The sequence below is a fragment of the Mastigoproctus giganteus genome, chromosome 6 (assembly GCF_048544385.1).
Source record: "Mastigoproctus giganteus isolate SK-2022 chromosome 6, ASM4854438v1, whole genome shotgun sequence".
Taxonomy (NCBI): domain Eukaryota; kingdom Metazoa; phylum Arthropoda; class Arachnida; order Uropygi; family Thelyphonidae; genus Mastigoproctus; species Mastigoproctus giganteus.
This window is the reverse complement of record NC_143580.1, coordinates 86,658,700-86,680,780: the sequence shown is the minus strand read 5'-3', so window position 1 is coordinate 86,680,780 and position 22,081 is coordinate 86,658,700. Positions and strand designations below refer to the sequence as shown.

The following is a 22,081-nucleotide window of genomic DNA, read 5'->3' as shown; positions in this document are numbered from 1 at the left end:
TGCAAATGCAGGAACTTGATCACTGTTCAATACTCCACTTTGTCAACCATAACGTCCTTCCTGAGATTCTAGGCTTCACCTCTGGTGTACGATCACCTACTGGAATGAAATTTCACATGTTAGTTATTGAATATGTAGACAACTTATATTAAAAATGGCATCTTCCTGCTGATGTTTTGTCTAGGTCAGGGTACAAACTTTTTGATACCCCCTCATATTGACATGCAACTATCATCTACTCTGACACTGCGGAAAGCCTTTCAGGCAGCATAGCTACAGATCCCTATGGACATCTTCAGACATCTAGTGTGGTCAATGTCTAGGTGAACAGCAGCTGTTATCCATGCAAATGATGGCCCAAAACAGGATTAATTAGGTGGCCAAACTCAGTAATCACTCAATGTATGTGGCCATTGGCCATACTAACTGAAGTCACCAGAAAAAACTAGAGCCTTAGAGGGAGGACACTAAAAACCTATTATAACTGTTTTCCCACCCATCATGACCTATGAGGCAGTAGCATGGGCAGACAGCCATACAAAAATAGCTCTTACAGGAGCAAAAGGTAATGTTACTGGCCTGCAGGGTAGTCTGTCTGGTCCTGAAGGTTCAATCTAAAAACTGCCATTGGATTTACAGTACAGTATAGAAGACTTGAGTTTGCCACTCACGGGACAACTCCAACCACAACTGATGACATCACAGTACATGTAATAGCATCAGCAAAACAAGAAAAATCAAGAATAAGGCAAATGGTAAATACTTAATGAGAAATAGCAGCAAAGATGGCAGGAAACCACAGTTGGCAGGGTTACTCACCAGTTTATGCCACAGGCAAAATAAATAACCAAAACTCAAACATGGAGAATCCCAGATTTGCCATAATGCACCTCCCAAAGTTTCTTTGCATTATACTCTGATCCAAGCCCGAGGCGGGATTCGAACCCACAACCTTTGGGTTTCCAGCCAGGCACTTTACCCACTTGGCTAGCCTGGTCGGTCCCAGGTTTGGAGGCAAGCTACTTAATTACAAGACATGGGAGTCTAAACGGTAAATTACACAAACTGGGAATTCTAACTCCATGCACTGTCAGTGTGGAGAGGTGCAGACATGAGACCATGTTCTCTTCAACTACCACATCTTACAGATATCAGAAACAACCTGGAATTGGAAATAGGAGCACTAAGAAGAGGAATGGAAACAAGATAAGCTTGCTTTCTTGCATCATATGCCTCAACTAATGCTAAGATTAATCAATATCAAACCCCATTATACAGTTATCACAGATTTTGCAATATCGGCATTCAAGAGAAGGAAGTCACTTCTGCCAAGGTCATAAAAGTAAACAGAACCCACAAAAGGAATGAAAGAACAATATCCAAAATGATGACGTGCCACATCCCCAGACACACATGGGCTTCCAAAGCAGATGACCCAAGAGACACCCTCTTCTCAATACTGATCATCGTTGATGGCAAATGCTGTAGTGTCACCAATGTGCTTGTTGGACACTAGTGCCCAGGCACAGCAATGCATGAATGGAAAAGGAAACCAGCACAGGAAAAAATAACAAGGGGAAACTACATCCCCTGACTTACTATTGCTATGACATCTTTCCCAAATTCCCCCTATCGCAAGTGGCAAGTCCACCATAATGTCTACTGACCAAGATTACCATTCACAAAAACCTACTGAAAGGGAAAGAACAACCCACTTCAACCAAGAAGAGACATCGATATACTCTCTGGCTGCCTGACTTAAAAAGATATGTCAACTCTAGGGGATTTACTTGCCTTTAGGCTCCAAAGTTTTTCTAATAAATAGTCATCAAATTCAAAATTCAAAATCAAAATCACTAATTTCATATGGCTCAGCTACACTTACACAGCCTCTCCTCAACAAAAGGTCTTTCATCAGTAATGACCAATGAGAAGTATCTATTCAATTCATCAGCAACATCAGCTGGGTTATCTAAGACATTTCTATTCCCGGTGCACAAGGGCCCAATCTGATTCATTTTCTTCTTCTTTGTATTCACATACACAAAAGACTCCTCATCCCCACTCTTTGCTTGCTTAGCCAGTGCTTTCTCATGCTCGGCCTCCCTAATCTTATCTGTAGTATTACTACTGATCAAATTGTAGCTGTTGTAGGTTTTGGTACTTTTCATTGCTCTATAACTTTTCATGATGTCTTTGTCTGCTCTATTAGACTGGCCAGCTCCATATTCATCCATCCTGACATCCTCCTCAAACTATATTTTCTTAATGGTATATATGCATTCGTGGATTCGGTGATTACTGCTTTAATAGTATTCCATGATTCTAATTTATTCACCCTCCCATTGCAGTCCACCCGATTAATAGATGCCATGTAGTGCCTTAAAATAACATAGTCCCCTTTTTTGAAAATAAAAACTGTGCCTTTACCTTCAACTACTGCAACATCTTTCTTCATCTTCCAACCAATGACTGCACGATCTAAAGCTGCCAATGATTCCTCTATTTTAAGCTCTGTGATTCATGATTTGATTCGTGAGTAATGATGAGGTCAAGAATATTCTCGCCCCTAGTATTTTCTCTAACATGCTGGAACAAATAATAATCATCTAGTTTATTTACAAAATTTTTTTCCCATGTTGAGTTTCCCTCCACTTATTCCAATCAATCTGGAGCAGATTGAAGTCACCCATAATAAGACATCCGTGCTTGCTTGCCCATTCCATCTGCACGTAGAGACGAGACTCTCATCAAACTATTTACAGTCTTCTGGTCTGTATATTACTCCCACTATACCTTTACTTCCAACTAACTTAAACCACACAGAATATGCTGGCAGATGTAATTTCAGACCTAGCAAAAGCTTTTTTTTATGCTCAGGCTACTTTGACTCCACCACTCCTGTCTTCCCTAAATACATTATACATATTGTAATGGAATTCATCATCTCCCAAATGAGCTGGTTATCATCATTCTTCTCTTCCTTGGTGATTCTCTTCTACTTCTCTCTCTCTCTCAGGGTAACTTAGGATTTTTTTTTTTTTTGGCTGGTGCAGCAAAAGCGTCAGGCTTCCTTGCACCATATGCCTAATAATAATAACTGCAGACTGGTAAATAGATCGAAGCCATGGCAGAGGGAGAGGTCTACAAATACTTGGGGATGATGCAGGCTCAGCAGTTACAGCACAAGGAAATTAAAGCCTGCCTGACTGAAAAATACCATCAGAGACTCAGAAGCCTGCTGAAAGCAAAGCTGAATGGAGGGAACACAGTTAAAGCAATAAACACTTATGCAGTCCCAGTGCTAACATACTCCTTCGAGGTCATAGATTGGACTAACACCGAGCTGGAGGATATCATGAGAAAGACAAGGACAATGATGACCAAGAGACACCAACACCACCCGAAATCTGCTGTGGAGAGAATGACAATTGCCCAGGAAGAAGGAGGAAGGGGCCTGATAGACCTCATTAAGCAACAGAAGACAGCGATAGTTAACCTGAAGGATTACTTCCAGAAATACACAGCAGCACTCCACCAGGCCATAGGGAAGATAGACAAGCGGTATATTCCACTCAAAAGTGAGGAGTCCCCCCCCCAACCAGGAGATACAAACGAAGCTAGAAAGATGGGCAGAGAAGACACTCCATGGCAGACACTACAATGATCTCCATCAAGATCACATAGATAAAACTGCTTCTAATGCATGGCTCACGAGCGGGACGCTGTTTCCCAAGACTGGAGGATTCATGCTTGCCATCCAAGACCAGGTAATCAACATCAGGAACTCCAGAAAATACATCACCAAGGAGCCTAGGGTGTTCGATGACGCATGTCGATGATGCCACCTGGCCTCAGAAACGATCCAACACAGCAGGGAAATACCAGTTGATCGAAGAAAGTGTATTGTACTACAAATACGAACCCCAGGCAGTACTAGAGACCCCAACCCACAAGCTGTACTGGGACCGCACCATAATAACGGATAAGACAATCCCGCACAAGAGACCAGACATAACCCTCATGGACAAGAAGGAAAAGGTTACCTATCTGACTGACATAGCGGTACCCAAAACTGGCAACCTGCAGAAAACCCATGTGGAAAAAATCAGGAAGTACACAAACCAAAAGAGGAGATCAAAGAGATGTGGCATATGCAACAAGTAACGACCATCCCGATCATCGTGTCAACCACAGGTATGGCGCCAAAGACCCTACATAACAGCCTGGCAGCAATAGGTCTCCCAGCGAACACCTACAAGGAACTCCAGAAAGTCACAATCCTGAACACCTGTAGGATAGTCAGAGAGTTACTCGACCAACACTAACACCAGACATAACAACAACCACCCTGTGTACTTGGTAGCAATACCCGTCACGAGGTGGAACCCCCAATCAGGTAGAAATAATATAAGAGCAATAATAATAATAATTTCCAGGTAGCACCAAATTTCTGTTAGCACTATTATGTCACATTAGTTGTCCTAATTAGGAGTTCAAATTCACCCATATTGTTTACAAACTGCTGCCATTACTGTAGACATAGTCAAGACTAAGTATTTAATCTTAACCATGTCTACAGTAATATCAGCAGTTATATTAAATATTTAGTCTTAACCATGAAGTTATTTTGGCTTGTTTCACTGGCTTTATCTTCCTGCTCATTTGAAACATTGTCACCCTCAAAAAATCTTACGAACCTTGGCTTTTGTGGCAACAAACATGAATTCTTGAATAGTGTGCAAGCATTACTTTGACCCATATCATCAGATATGTGTCTATATTACCCTTCTTACCCCCCCCAACTAGTAGTTTCCACAATTTCTTAACATATCCTCAATGATACTGGAAAAAATCCTTGCACCACCTTTTTTTTTCTTTTTGCATCTTTTTCTGCTAGTTTATTCCCTGGGATGCCAAAATACTGAAATCCTTTTGAACTGCTCTATTCCTTACGAGAATTTTTGCTGCAGGCCTTTTCTATAGATATTTTCATGGGCACTATTCAACTGAACTGGCATTTAAAATTCTATCCTTTTCATCTTCTTCAAAATGTATTACAATATGTTGCAACCAGTTGCCATATACTTCACACATTCACTTTTCACATTCCCTTCACATTAACTTTTCTGCATCTTCATTCAGTAGTTCTTCCATGATCTTTCAAATAAACCTTTTTGCATATATTTTTTTTAAAATTACACTCTTTCAAAATTAAAATTTTATATCAATAAGTTCCTTCTCCCCTCTTAATTCATACATGTTAGTAGAACACTATAGATTCAATCTTTTATGATTGAGATTAGAATTAAAAAGAAAAGAAAGCCCTACCTCAAACCTTCAAGACTCTGTATGATAATTTTTTACAGATAAAGTAATATTACTTCCATACTTGTCACTGCAATCATTGTCAGTGAACAGAAAAATAAAATAAACTAAAATACTAACACAATAATTTTTTTTAAACTTACGTTTCCCAAGGATTTCAAGGAGCAGCATTTCATATTGCCGTTGAGATAAATTAGGAGGAAGATTTCCAACAAAAAGTGCTACAGATGAACTCTGGAGATCTTCTTTTTGACGAAGACAAAACCTAGTTAGTTCCTTCTGCCGAACGGACTCCTGCATAAAACAAAGTAATTTATTTACACAGTGTGAGTAGAAAAGACAGGAAGTTAGCCTTTAGAGATCAAAATACTTAAGCCAGAATCACAGCAAAATTAAAATTCTGAACTCAACTTCATATGTTTTAGTACTTATTTTATTATATTTTTAGGCAAGAATATAGGATTACTTTATAAGTACATAATTAGTTATTTCATCCAGTTGACAACATTTACTAACTACAGTGAAAGTTGATATGCCATCTGCACCAAAATTACCTGTTATCAATAGCATAAGTAGAGGCATACGATGCAAGAAAGCAAGCTTATGCAGCATCAGCCAAAAAAAAAAAAAAAAACCACTCCCATTTCACCCCTCCATTTATTCCAAATACCTGTCCAGCTCAGCCTTAAATTTATTTGGGCTATCAACTTCCACAACAAAAGATGGAAATCTGTTCCGCCAATCAACTACCCACTGGCTAAAGGCAAACTTCCACAGATGTATCCTACAACTATCTTTCCTCAATTTGAATTTATGCCCTCTCAGGTGATTATTCTGAGCAAGAGGAAGAATCCCATCAGCACTGAGCATGCTCAAACCATTCTAGGCTTTAAACACCTCAATCAGATCACCCCGCAGGTGCCTAGTCTCTAGACACTGTAATCTGCAAAACTATAAAATTTCTTTAAAACTTTAAAGAAATGCCTTTCTTCATAAGAGCAACCCTTCGTTCCATTCACTAATCTTGTTGCCCTTCTCTGTACTCATTCCAAAAGCTCTACATCCTTCTTAAAATGAGGTCTCCAGACCTGTATACAGTACTCAAGGTGTGGCCTGACTATTGCCTTATACAACGGGATAATCATCACCTTATCCCTGCTAGAAAAATTCGTGTATATCATTGACAAGACACCATGAGCTACTCTTGCAGACCATCTGCACTGCTCAGAAAACTTCATAACTCTCTGCACAATTACCCCCAGGTACTTTTCATTCTCTACCGCTGTCAGTGTAGTACCACAGAGTTGATACATTACTCTGGGGTTACTGCTTCCCATATGTAGTACTTTACACTTGTCAATGTTAAACTTCATTTGCCACCACCCAGCCAATCTGCTCAAATTTTCTAGATCCTGTTGCAGCAGCGTACTGTCATTAGTGTCCTTAACAACCCTGTCAACCTTTGTATCATCTGCAAACTTGGACATTAAGCCTGGTATACCATCATCAATATCATTTATAAATAAAGAAAACAACAATGTGCTAAAGTAAAGAAAGCCTGCATGAGAAGCATGCAAAAGTTCGATGAAATTTACCTGTAAAAGTACTTTGCTGTAACAGCATTTGTATTGTTGCTCGCTCGGTAAACAGATGGTGGGCGTTATCGGTCTGGAGTAGCAGTTGAATCCCATGGGAGCTTCAAACCCTCCTGAAGTGGAGGGGGGGTAACCTTACCTCTTTTCTTTAGAATCACTAATTGAATTAACTAATCGAATCACGAACAGAGTCATATTGGATGCTCTGGCATTGTAAAAAACGTTCGTAACGTATTTTCACGGTAACCTTTTTCAAAGTTTGCCATGCTTCTCGTGTGGGCTTCCTTCACCCTGTTTTTTTTTCTTAATAAACAATTTATCAACTAGTTCACCAGTGATTCTAAAGAAAATGGGTCAGGTTACCCCCTCCACTAACAGACTGTTGATAACACCAACCGTCTGTTTACCGAGCATGCAACAATACAAATGCCTTTACGGCAAGTACTTTTACCGGTAAATTTCATCGAACTTTTGCATGCTTCCCATGCAGGCTTTCTTTACCTTCACCCAACAATGGACCCAACACTGAACCCTGAGGGACTCCACTAATAACATTAGTCCATGAAAAGCAGTGTCCATTGATTATCACTCTTTGTCTTCTCCCACTCAACCATCCCTTTATCCATAGCAGCAATTTGCCTCCAATGCCACACTGCTCCAATTTGTGCAGCAGTCTTCCATGTGCAACAGTATCAAAAGCCTTTCTAAGATCCAAATATATGATATCAAAGTTGTTCCCTGCATCCAGTTCCTTTGTGACCACATCACAGTATCCAATCAAATTGGTCAGACAAGACTTCCCCTTAACAAAACCATGCTGTGTCCGAGTATGAAGTCTTGTCTAGATGATCCTACAGTGCTTCTTTAACCAGTGCCTCCATTAATTTTCCTGGAACAGAAATTAAATTAACAGATCTGCAATTACTTGTGCCGCCCTTTAATCCTGCTTTGTGAAATTGGGTCACATTTGCAAATCTCCAGTCCATGGGTAACACCCCTGAGTCGAAGGAAGCTCCCATAATTATGCTTAACGGTTTGCTTACTTCCTTTGCTGCCTCCTTTAATATAACTGGATAGATGCCATCCACCCCAGTTGCCTTTTTTTTTTATGTTTATCCTCAACAATTTCTCCACTTTCCTCTCAGTTATTACAAAATCATCTAGCTCACTGCCAGAGTTAATTCACCTCTGGTATTCCCCTCCCTGAATAACTCCTCATGTGTGAATGCAGATGCAAAATACTCATTTAGTTTGTTAGCCACCTGAGCAGAATCATCAACAGTTGAATCATCAATATCCAGTGGACCAATCTGATTGATCCATTTCTTTCTAGAGTTTACATAGGTTGTTGTTGTTGTTATTATTTGGTTTTTAGCAGCATTAGCAACTAAGGCTATATTGCTCTGGGGATATGCGCTGGTCATTTCCTGACCTTTCCGCATCCTCCATATTTGGTGGTCACGGGCTCAAACCTGGTCTGATCAAGAAGCGTGTGCCATGCACTGCTGCTCCTGCCCACCTGGCTATGGAAGTGCCGTTTACATAGGTAAAGAACTCTTTGCTGTTTTTCTTTGCATCCTTTGCCAAAGATTTCTCATAATCTGCCTTTGCCTGCCTAATCTCCTTTGTGACTTTGTTACAGACCAGTTTATATCTATCATAGGCTTCCAATGTCACCCATTAATTTATATGTATCCCATGCATTTTTCTTCTCTGCCACATGTCTGATTAGTTCATCTGACATCCATTGAAGCCTAAAGTTGGTATGTAAATCCTAGTAACTTCCAAGATTAATTCTTTAAATGCCTCCCATTTTGAATTTGCTGTTGGTAACATCATCAGTTGGTCTCACCATATAGAATTTAAATACTGTCTCAGACCACCGTATAGAATTTAAATACTGTCCCAGACCACCATAGTTGCCTTTACGAAAGCAAAAACCATTCCCTTTACCCCTGATGGTAGTTACCTCTTTGAGTAAATCCCACTTCAACACATTGTGAACACTGCCACCTAGTGGTTCCTTTATCTGCAGATTCTTAATGCATGAAGAATTACTACTAATAATCAGATAAAGAGTATTACTCCTTCTAGTTGCCTCCCAAACATGCTGATGTAGAAAACAATCATCCAATAAATCCACAAAAGCCTTGCTAGTGTGTGAGTGACCAATCCACAAATTCCAGTCAATATCCGGGAAATTAAAATCCCCCATTATAAGACTCTCTGATTTACTGGCCCAGTCTATTTCCCTGTATAGTTTTTATTATACTCATCAGAGTCATTAGGCTTATAACACACACCTACTCTCAATTTTGATCTCCCAGCGCTTATGTCACACCAAACTGACTCGACATAGCACTGTCCAGTGATGTCGACTGGCTGCATGTCCTTGGATTTTGTGTGTTTCTTAACTAATAGCATAACCCCTCCTCCCTTCCTATCCTGTCTATTCTTCCTGTACACATTGTACTCCCCAAATTCCAAGTCAGCATTCCTTATATCTGTGTGACACCACGTCTCTGATATCCCACAATATCTGCCTTTGATATTTTGACCAACACCTCAAATTTATTTACCAAACTCCTAGCATTGGTGTATACACGCACCTGTTCCTATTCTTAGTTACCCTAACACAACCCACATGTTTTCTAGTACTGCAATGACTCTCAGCAGTCTCTGAAATACCCTGCACAATCTTTCCAGGGCCTAATTGATCGACAAGGCTCTCTCATCATATACACCCTCCTATCGTGTCCGGGCAGAATTGCAGACACTTTTAAATTCGACCCTAATTCACAGCTTTTTTTTTTCAACAGTGACCTGTAGTTGTCTTTAGAGATCAAAATACTTAAGCTAAAATCACAGCAAAACTAAAATTCTGCACTCAATTTCAATGTTTTAGTACTTATTTTATTACATTTTTAGGCAAGAATATAGGATTACTTTATAAGCACATATTTAGTAATTTTAACCAGTTGACAACATTTACTAACTACAGTGAAAGTTGATATGCCATCTGCACCAAAATTACCTGTTACTAATTTTACCTGTTACTAAAGTTATTCGGTCAGTCATTGCATTAACCAAGTTATCTGGACAGTGATATCATTAATGAAACCTTGAGTAGTGCATTAGCACTAACGAAGATTGTGTGTAAAGTTTGTTTGTTCGTTTGTGGGCTTATGGTACAAGGGCAACATGGCCATAATGTGCCGTGTATAAAGTAATGGAAATTAAGTAAATGACAAATAAGAAGTTATAGTGTAAAAAGTTAAGCAGTCATATTTAATGTAAAAAGTTAATACAGTGATTTGACGAGAAAGAAAATATGGATTGTCTGTGTGCAGAGAATGAAATAGAATGGAGTGAAAAACACTGGAAGACTGGGAGAAGGGTATGAACCATTATATGTAGGGTGTAAAGATAGGAAGAATGTCATTGGTATTGTTTTGGATATGGAAATGAAAGAAACAGTGGTAGACATGTTAAGGAATAGTGATGACAATAAAACTGATGATGAAACGGGAGACAAGGAATGCTATAAATGTTTATAGACCACAGCTAGTTATGAATAAAAAGAAAACAAAAAAATAATAAAAAAAGGAAGATTTTTTAAGAATTAATATTAATCATACAGTGCAAGGAAGCCAGAGATGAAACTGTCAATGAAATGAGGCACAAAAACCAGGTGTCATAAATATAAACTAGTGTGGAGAGCTAACAGAATGGACACCTTGGAAAATTTACATTTGGTCAACCAACCAGAAAAGCACTTTACTGCAGTGGAATGAAATGCTTTTGTTGTTGGAGCAGGCTGACCACCTTGAGAGGTTTAAAGGATAACTGGAATGGTACATTCTAGTATGATTTCAGAGATGCAGGTTAAACAGATAAAGTTGTTTTTTTATTTTTTTTTATTTGCTGAAACAACAAAAGCTGCAAGAAGCAGCAAGTCTTGCTAAAATTCAAATAAACAGTAGCCAAATTATTTCCTAGCTCCAAACCATAAATGATGCTGCCATTAATAATTCATCAAGTCACAAACAAGCTATTCCAATTATAAAAGTAAAGTATATAAAGTGTTTTCAGTGTCTAACGGCATCAAGGATTTCCCCCATCTCCACATTTCTTTCATTGTGGGTGTGCCAGTTCACTGGAAAGGGTAGAGATTTCAAAGTGTGTGGATTGTGAAAGTTTGGTGTTTTGTACCATTGTTCTTCTGGCCATTTAGTCACTGGACCCCTGCTGAGGCCCAATACTGTCCCACTTTCGCCCTGTGAAGGCAGACCAGGTACTCAGTAGTTTGAATTTTACTCTGGCAGGTCCTGCTGCCTAATTTCCTGAGATTTCAGTGGGTAGGACCTAAACAAAAAAAAAAAAAAAAAAAAATACATGTAGGGAGATTGTGCTGGAGTTGGAAGGCCAAAATGGTGGACGAATATTAATTTAGATACAGTTTAATTTTGACACTTGCTTGTATACAGGTAGAGTAGGGGGTGGAAAAGAAGAGGGCTAGAGAGTAAAGGTATGAGGTCAATAGAGAAGGCGACCCCAGTGGATATCAGTAGGGCATGCCCATGCCCCACCAGAAGAAAGGAAAAATGGGGTTGACTCAATTATTTTTTAAATTCCAATTATAAAATTGATTTGTTCCCATAAGAAAACCATTTGTGCTAGAACACCATTTTACATTCTTAATCACTTCCTCCATAGCATTTAACTACCGCTGAAGTCAGCGGTAGTTGAATGCTATGGACCACTCTGTAATTGAATGCTATTGACCACTCTGTAATTGCCCACTTTGTTCTTACAGCCACCTGTATGGATTGGAAATGCAGTGGTACTCCTTAAATCAGAGGAAACCACCAATGAGTCTAATGGAGCTCTCATGATTAACTTTAAATTAACCATAAACTAATTCATTGTTTCTGTCATATCAATTAATTAAAAACTGTAACTTAAGAAAGAACTAGACAAATTATTAGAAGGGATGGACAGGCAATGGGGAAAGGTTTTTTTTTCTTTCTTTCTGTTTTTTTTTTTTTTTTTGTAATGGTGTATAAGTTCACTTCCTTGCATCATTTGCTAATACTATATACACATTATATAATAGTTTTTTTCAAAAAAAAAAAAAAAATATATATATATAATTGTTTGCAGGACTAATATACATCCATATCAACTGTTTCAGAAGATATGTCTTAGAAGTACCAAAATAAATATATAAATAAATAATAATAAATATAAAAAATAATAATATAAATAAATAATAATATAAATAAATAATTTTTATGTTACCATGAATTTCAGTGAAAATACCTATCAAGAAAAATAACCAACTTACCCTTGCAATATTTTTTAAAAGATCCCATGGACCTTCCTGGTTATCCATTGCTCTCTCGTGAACAGCTGCAACAATATAAAAGGTTACAATATTGTTTAAAGAAAACAATCACTAACTAGAGAACATCCATGAAATAAAATAACAGACTTACAAATACTGGGTGGTTATAAAATAAGTTTCCCTATTCAGGAGATCCTAGTGTCAAAACGGTTAGAGATAGCACTATGAAAATCAGTGGGCATGTCATTTAGGGCATGGGGAAGCAATTTGTAGAAGAAAAAAAATTAGTTCAAATTTCCGCCACCAGGGAAAAATTGGCACTGTAAACATGAGATAGAATACTTACCTTAGGATTAGATTTTAATATCAGAACTTAGAAATCTACAGATATTGTTCTATGTGCTTTCCTTTACTTGAGATGACATTCTGAAAATGGAGGGTTGCGTGTGACACAGTTTCGCCTAGCATCTCATTAGGGATTGGCTACATGCTGTTTAATGCTTGCTTTCAAATTGAAAAGCATCTGTATGCCACCACAGTAAACTCTGTCTTTCAGGTATCCCCACAGCCAGAAATAACAGGGATTGAGATCTGCTGATTGGGCTGGCCAGAACTGCGGAAAGTCTCTAGAAATGATGGGACCATTTCCAAATGTTGAATGGAGCAGTTCCTTCACTTGTTGACCAATGCGGGGAAGGGCACCATCTTGCATGAACACTACGATCTCCAAGCATTGCCTTTCTTGCAGAGCACGAATCTCTTAGAAGAGCGCAGTACCATGCACTAGCTACTGTTCACCTTACAGGGCCATGAGGTGTAGACTCTTCAAAGAAAAATGGTCCGATTATAAACTATGCTGTGAATCCACACCATACTGTAACATATGGACTTTGTAGTTGTCTTTCATCACAGCAGATGGATGAGAAGTTCCCCAAATTCGGCAGTTTTGTGCATTTACAGCTCCATGGAGTGAAATGTACCTCATCAGACCAAAAGATCATTCGAGCCCATGTATCATCAAGTTCCATATGAGCCAGAAATCATAGAGCAAAGTCTATTCATTTGTACTGATCACACAACTTTAGTTCTTGCACAGGAACCAGAGTAAAATTATTTGAAGCACTTTATGTACTGTGGACCAAGGAAGGTTCAAGTCTCTTGACTCACCTCTGGCACTACTGACTGGTAGTGTTTCACATTCTGACCATTGCACTTCGTCCACTACTTCCATTCCGATACATGGTCGTCACCTGCCTGGACTTACACCTTACTCCCTGGTCACTTCAAATTTCTTTATTAGTTTTTGAAGGCTCACTGACATCAAAGGTCCTTTACGCAAACCTTTAAGTTTCCAATATTCATGTAGTGCTGCATTAGTGTTACTATTATTCTGGTAGAACAGTTTTACCAAAAGAGCATGTTCCTTTTTTTGTAAGAGCCATAATGGTTATTGACAGTGGTGTTGGACTTTCTGCTTTTATCTAACAGGATATCATTTGCGGAAGCAGCGAGTCTTGAAGTAAATGACAACTTTTACATATGTGCAGTGCCATTTTTCTCCTGGTGGAAGAAATTGGAACTATTTTTTTTTTCTTCTACAAATCACTTCCCCATACCCTAAATGACATACCCACTGATTTTCACAGCACTAACTATAAACAGTTTGACACTAGGGTCTCCTGAATAGGGAAACGTATTTTATAACCACCCAGCATTTATATTTATATGCTGTTAATGAATACATCACTGAAAAACCCATCCTTTGATAAACTGGTAATAATGTGTTATAACATGTGAAAGATGTTTTAATCCATTTTTGAATTCATTTTCTTTAGCTTAAAAAGGAATCCTTCATGACTGTACTGTGGTTTTCCACTTGCCGCTCCTCTGGAGAGGCTGTGAACTATTCCAAGTTTTTAATCCTGCACAACATGCAAAACTCACAAGCAAACACTTACACCAATATAATACACTGATGCAAAATGAAGGTTAACAAGGAATAAAATGTTTATACCCAGCCATCATCCAAAAATCTGGCTTATTCAAAGAGAGGCATTTTATACCAGCTCTTAGTTACCTATGCAAATTTATTATTTCATTCACATGTAAAAGCTTCCACACATTTCCACATAAGGTTCACAAATACTTTATCCCTTTTTGAAATTAGCTCTCTTAAACTGCATATATACCTGCACCATCAACATATCTCAAAACATCATGGCTGTAGCAACTTGATGCTTCCTCATTTGAAACAAAATGTTGGCCCTTCACGCTTTTATTTAAAACTTGGATTAAGAGAAACCACATAGTTGGAGGTATGGAAATTATGGCAACTTGGCTGTTTGTAATTCAAGGGATGGAAATATATTTCTGTTAGATTGTTACCTCTGCACCAATAGTTCTTGATTGCAGTTTGCACAATAGCTGCAATATATAGTCTGGCAGAGTCAGTGTGAGAACCATCATTTTCATATTGAAGTGAGTAATATTTCTCATTCAAATTGTGCAGCAGAGATTTCTTTCTGTAGAACTTCAACTTATTCTTCCTAATTTGGGGTTACAGATAGCATGAAGTGGATGATGGAAATACCTTTACAAGCAAAATTAAATTCCATTTGTTTTTTGGAAGATTGAAAGCTTGGGAGAAGGGGGGCATGGAGAATTTGAATGTTTCTATTCATTTCACAGCTGCTTGAATTCTGGATTATAATGGAAAATCCATCCACTTTCAATACATTTTTGTTCAAGTAAGTGGTATAGAATCTACCATGCAGAGATTCTTTACATTTTCAGTTGTTCTTTTGCAATTCCATGAACCCTATAACATGAAACAGACATTTCGCTGTTTAGTATATGAATTGTAATTTGCTAGTCATTATCCATAATTGCTTGAACTTGTGCAGCTCATTCTAGAATGGTCCAGGTCCTTGGCTCACCAGGTCTAAGCCATCAAGCACATTATTCTCATCCTTTCTTGAAAAATATGAGCCATTTGAAGATCACTGTTCTCTTCAAATACTGATCATCATAAATTTTTCTTTTAGGGTACTCTCACCTTCGAAACCTCTTCAAAGAGGGAAGGAGGAAATGAAAATTGCTAATTCAACTGATGATCCTAGACAACTAGTCAAAACATGTATAAGAATGCTCAAGGGCATTCTTATACACTTCAGTGCACTCTAAATGGATTCAGCTGTAACTTGTGTAGAAGAACAGTCTTACTGTCTGCAAATGATTAGCTCCAAGGGTGTCAGGAGGAGGAGCATGCTAACTTCTTGTTTTTCAAATGTTCACTTAACAAATTTTTGTGTGAATGCATTTGAAAAATTAATACAGTATCCCTTTTTCAGTATATGTATTGAATTCTTGCACCAACGACATTAGCATTAGTAGAGACATATGATGCAAGGAAGCAAGCTTATGCAGCATCAGCCAAAAAAAAAACGTTCCGATTTCACCCCTCTGTTCGTTCCAAATACCTGTCCAGCTCAAAACATGTATAAGAATGCCTTAAATTTATTTAGTCTATCAACTTCCACAACAAAGGATGGAAGTCTGTTCCACCAACCAACTACCCACTGGCTAAAGGCAAACTTCTGCACATCTATCCTACATCTGTCTTTCCTCAATTGGAATTTATGCTCTCTCAGGTGATTATTCTGATCAAGAGGAAGAATCCCATCAACATTGAGCATGCTCAAACCATTCAAGGCTTTATACACCTCAATCAGATCACCTCACAGGTGCCTAGTCTCCAGACACTGTAATTTGCAAAACTTAAACATTTCTTTGTAAGAGCATCCCTTTGTTCCATTCACTAATCTGTTGCCCTTCTCTGTACTTGTTCCAACAGCTCTACATCCTGTATACAGTACTCAAGGTGTGGCCTAACCATTGCCTTATACAAGGGGATAATCACTTCCTTATCCCTGCTAGAAAAATTCCTGTATATCATTGACAAGAAACCATGAGCTACTCTTGCAGACTGTCTGCACTGGTCAGAAAACTTCATATCTGCCTGCACAATTACCCCCAGGTCCTTTTTGTTCTCTACCACTGTCAGTGTAGTACCACAGAGTTGATACGTTACTCTGAGGTTACTGCTTTCCATATGTAGTACTTTACATTTGTCAATGTTAAACTTCATTTGCCACCTCTCAGCCCATCTGCTCAACTTTTCTAGATCTTGTTGCAGCAGCATACTGTCATTAGTGTCCTTAACAACCCTACCAACCTTCATATCGTCTGCAAACTTGAACATTAAGCTTGATATACCATATAACTGCCCACCTCACTACCTTTTGAATTCTTTTAAGGACCAACCTCCAGCCAGCACAAGGAATGTATACCATGCAGTCAGTCACTTTGTACTATGTTGTTTGTTGTGTATTCACAACACCTCAATCATGCAGCATGTGTGTGTAAACACCAAAGCAACTAAGGTTATGAGACATCAGTGTACTGTGTCTGTAAATTGAGCATATTCTGTGGTTGATTTGTCTGTTTTCTGGACAAAAACCATGAAACCCTTGCCTGAGAATGATGACCTTAGCAATATTGTAAAAAAGTCCATAAAACATTACTGACTGGAATAGAACCCAAGCCTTTTTCCAGCCAGCGTGGAGAGAACAGTGACTGTGACTATATCCATTGCTCTACCTGTGAAGGCTTTCAGCCATTATTGTTGTACTGTGCTGCTCCATGCATACTCAGCATTAGACATTTTTGTGAGTGTTATCGAATAAATATTTTGTTTTCTGTCATATCAGGAGTTATTCAAGGAGAGGAGTGCCAGAAATTTATTAAACTCTAACAGGGAGCTAAGTGATTTTGTAATAACTATGAGTAAAGTGGAGGAAAAATTGTTGAAGTTAAACATAAAAAAGGCAGTTGGAATCTATCCAGTTATATTGAAGGTGGCAGCAAGGGAAGTAAGCAAACTCTTAGCCATAGTTATGGGAGCATCCTTAGAGGATCCCCATGGACTGTAGATGTGCAAATGTATCCCCAATTCACAAAGAGGGGGGGGTACAAATAGTGGCACAAATAATTATAGACATGGGTCATTGCATATCAAGTGGCCTAGGGGTCCCTGCTCGATCATCTTCAATTTTGTTAAAACTTGGTGTGGATGCTTAAACAGGTTTCAAATGAAGCTGTGCAAAATTTCTGTTCAAAATATAGTATGCTTGAGGCACCAGCACCTTTTTTGTGGAGGTCACTTGTGTTATGCAGAATAAATCACAAAAAATTTTCAAAGTTTTAAATGTTACTGTTGCACAACGGTGAGAGGTAATGCTCTGAAACTTGGTATACCTAGTTAACTTTTGGCAGAGAATGCAAAACGTTTGATTTCCAGGCTCAAAAACCTTCACATTTTTCACAATACGGTCTAAAACTGGCACCAAAAATTTGTCGCAACAATTTTAAACAAGACTTGAAAGTCATAACTTGAAAATAAAAACCTTTGGTACTGTCTTCTTTAGACATTCCACTTACTAACTGCATGAATTCAGCCTAACTAAATATCAGCTGTTATACTTGTTTTCTGGCTGAGATATTTTCCTTCAATGATTGACTCAAAATTCGAAAGTCAAATTTTACCTATCTTAAGGGACAAATATTTTAATGTGGGACACCTTCAATTCTCTCATTTTTTCCACCACTGGAAAGAGCAGAGTTTCAATTACAAGGTTTACCTGTTTTGTGTCTTTGCACTTAAGGCCTTAAAATTAAGCCTAAACATCAAGTAGTTTTATGTGCTGTATTGTTATTTTGTGAGATCTTGTTTTTGCAGAACACTTCCTTAATCCTGCCCAATGTTTAGAATAATCTAGAAATAGAGTATATTCTAGAATTCTGGAATATTCTAGAGGAATACTCAAGGATTATACAATATTCTAGAATTGTAGAATATTCTACAATCTGGAATATTGTAGAATTCCAGAACATTCTAGAATATTCTTGAATTCCAAAAAAAAAAAAAAAAAACTGATGAACATTCTAGAACTCTGGAATATTCTAGAATCATACAAAAAAAAGTATAAATAGCTGATATTTGAACCATGCTGTTATTAATGGGTTTTATCTTCATGATGAACAGTTTGTTTATTTTCTTCCTCTATTTTTTATTGTTTGATTGTAATAAAGTTAAGTTTTCATTGCTTGCAGAAATGTACACTTATTAGTCAGCATGAAAGGCATGGTATCAGAAGATTTTGCTGGAGATAAGCTGGACTCATGCACCATCAGTCATATGGATAATTCTAAATGTCATGTGCTATCCTATACATGCAAAACTGGATTAAAATTATTTAAAGAATTTGAATTTGAAGAACAACAACTGACAGGTCGACACTGTGGATTAAAACTGGGTGAAGAAGGCACAATTTGTCTACATCATTAAGCTTTGCTTTTGACAAAATTTGAATTTTTGCAGTGTTCATGTTGCAATCCTTTCCAGAAGAAAAATCATATGATGAAAAAAAGTTTACACCCATTTGATTTGTCAATGGCAGACTACCTGAAACACCTAACAAAGGTAGACATAAAACCAGGCCAGAAGCTGTGCCCATCATGCTGAAAAGAGTCTAACAGCTGAAAAGCAACAACCTCGACATCAACTTTATCTGGATCAGACCATGATGACAAAATGCATATGACTGAAAGCTTGAACACAAGTTTGATGGCTATTGGTATTTCTCCTCTGAAATTTCAGTGACTAGCTAAGAGAGACTCACAAGGCTATGCCAAAAGGAAAGAAAGTCAAGTACAAGATGTAATTGCCAGTAAAATTGCATTTATTGGTGGATGGATCCAAATAACATCATGGAGCTAAGTGCTAGTCATCAGTGTGGAAACTGCTTAGATTATAATGGGCTGCTGAAAGAACTGAAAGAAAAGTTGATGGTATCAAGTCATTCAGAAATACTTCAAATATTAACACTAGCTCCAGTTAGTTGATCCATAAAGAAAACAATGCAAGAGTTTAGTGTCTCAAAGAATGGCCAAGAAAGCTAGAAAACTTAAAGCAGAAGAAGGAACCATGGCCACGCCTGGAAAAAAAAAAGTAAGGAAAAAAGATTTCTGAGCAAGTAAAGCAAAAGGTGATGGAATTTTTATATCAGTGCTGAATGGAATTTCTTTGGCACTACTAGTCATGGCAAGTCACCATGTGATGGAATTGGAGGAACAATAAAACGATTGGCAGCATGTGCAAGACTTAGGCCTAAATGGATGTCACATGAACTAATGAGACATATGGCAGAGAAGAAAAATTCATGAGATACATATAAACTGACACGTGACACAGAAGCCTATGATAGATACAAGTTGATCTGTAACCAAGTTACAAAGGAGGTTAAGCAGGCGAAGGCAGATTACAAGAAATCTTTGGCAAGGGATGCAAAGAAAAACAGCAAAGAGTTCTTTACTTATGTAAACTCTAGAAGGAAGGGGATGAATCAGATGGTCCACTTGATATTGATGATTCAACTGTTGATGATCCTGCTCAGGTAGCTAACAAACTAAATGAATATTCTGCATCGACATTCACACATGAGGAGTTATTCAGCGACGGGAATGCCAGAGGTGTATTCAACTCTGGCAGTAAGCTAGATAATCTTTTAATAACTGAGAGTAAAGTGGAGGAGAAATTGTTGAAGATAAACACAAGAAAGGCACCTGGGGTGGATGGAATCTATCCAGTTATATTAAAGGAGGCAGCAAAGGAAGTAAGTAAACCCTTAGCTATAATTGTGAGAGCTTCCTTGGACTCAGGGGTACCCATAGACTGGAGATGTGCAAATGTGACCCCAATTCACAAAGGAGGATCAAAGGCTGACACAAGTAATTATAGACCTGTGAGTTTAACTTCTGTTCCTGGAAAATTAATGGAGGCACTGGTTAAAGAAGCACTGCAGGATCATCTAGACAAGACTTCAGTTATAGCTCGGACACAGCATGGTTTTGTTAAGGGGAAGTCTTGCCTGACCAATTTGAATGGATACTATGATGCAGTCACAAAAGAACTGGATGCAGGGAATAACTTTGATATTATATACTTGAATCTTAGAAAGGCTTTTGATACTGTTGCCATTGGAAAACTGCTGCACAAATTGGAGCAGTGTGGCATTGGAGGCAAATTGCTGCTATGGATAAAGGGGAGGTTGAGGGGGAGAAGACAGAGTGGTAATCAATGGACAATGCTCATCGTGGACTAATGTTATTAGTGGAGTCCCTCAGGGTTTAGTGTTGGGTCCATTATTGTTTTCTGCATGGTATATCAAGCTTAATGTCCAAGTTTTCAGATGATACAAAGGTTGGCAGGGTTGTTAAGAACATTACTGACGCTATGCTGCTGCAACAGGATCTGGAAAGGTTGAGCAGATGGGCTGAGAGGTGGCAAATGAAGTTTAACATTGACAAATGTAAAGTACTACATATGGGAAACAGCAAACCCAGAGCAATGTATCAACTCTGTGGTACTACACTGAGTATTCAAATTCTGCATCTCTTATATATGAGTGACATACATATCTCCACAATGTCTGCATTTGATGACTTGATCAGCACTTCAAATTCATCAAATTAATTTCTATGCTCCTAGAGAAAGTATAAATGAACAGGTGCATATAAGTGCATGTGCACTTATATATGCATACATGTGCCTGTTCTTACTCTTAATTAACCTAACACAGCCCATGTATTTACCCGTTTCATGATGACTCACAGCAGGTCTTGATATCCCCTGCATCTTGCATTCCAGGCTGCTGCACATTCCAATGGAAACAATACACAAATCAATTACACCTCTGCCTATGCCTATTTTTAATCTATTAGTCTATTTAATTTATTTCCCATCCACCTAATGCTGACTTGATAGCATCAGCAAATATTCTTGCACCCCTTTTATTTAAGTGTATCCAGAGGCGTATTTAATGGCGGGCGCAACGAGCGCGCGCTCTGGGCCCCGACTTCTGAAGGGCCCACGCAAAACCCCAACAAATTAGTTGAACTAATATGTTCAACTATTAGTTTAAAACTTTGTGATTATTATTATGCTATTATTAATTATATTATACATATATTATATTCAAATTTTATTGGAAATAAAACATTAATAGTACATAATATTTTTTTATTTATTTTAAAAAATGGTAACATGTATTTTTATTTTCCCTGTCTCTCTCTTTTTTTTAAGGGGCCCAATATTTTCTTCTGTGCCCAGGGCCTCAACCGACCTTAATCCGCTACTGAGTGTATCCCATTCGTGTAGAAGCAGTCTCTCCTGTTAACAAACATAGACCATGCCAAGAAAAATTCTACCCCATGAGACTTGCATAATCTCTCCAGGGCCAAGCTGATTGACAAAGCTCTCCTCATATACTCTCTCTCCAATCATGCCTGGGCAGAATTGCAGACACTTTCAAATTTAACCCTATCTCATGACTTTTCCTCAACATTGCTCCGTACTTTTTACATAAGTCAGCAGATCTCTTACTCTTAATGTCATTAGTGCCAATGTGTACAACAATATCATCTTTTGTACCCTTAACAGATATCTGCTCTACAACAACTTCAAGGTTTGCCCCTGGCAGACATACATTGGGCCTATTTCACCTATCCTTTTTGAAAAATATATTTCCTGTTTACCTAACGACAGAGTTGCAACAATAGCTACCTCCTGTGGGACCACAGAGGTTGCTATTGTCACTATTCTGTCTGATCATCAGATATCACAGGCTCTGGCATTAAGTTGGGCAGCTGAGAACCTGATGGGGCCCCCATTTTAATTCTTTTTAGGGCATCC

The 22,081-nt window shown here is 38.2% G+C and overlaps 1 protein-coding gene across 1 annotated transcript in view; it reads right to left on the bottom strand.

Moving 5' to 3' along the window:
* The window catches only part of LOC150084454 (diacylglycerol kinase theta-like), a 457,615-nt gene that overhangs the window by 130,586 nt on the left and 304,948 nt on the right, over positions 1–22,081 (bottom strand). Inside the window, exons 14-15 of the mRNA XM_090376240.1 lie at positions 12,271–12,335; positions 5,472–5,622 (exon numbers count right to left, since the gene is read on the bottom strand). Of these exons, the coding sequence (XP_090232366.1) occupies positions 5,472–5,622; positions 12,271–12,335 (216 nt within the window). The remainder of the gene's footprint in view (positions 1–5,471; positions 5,623–12,270; positions 12,336–22,081) is intronic.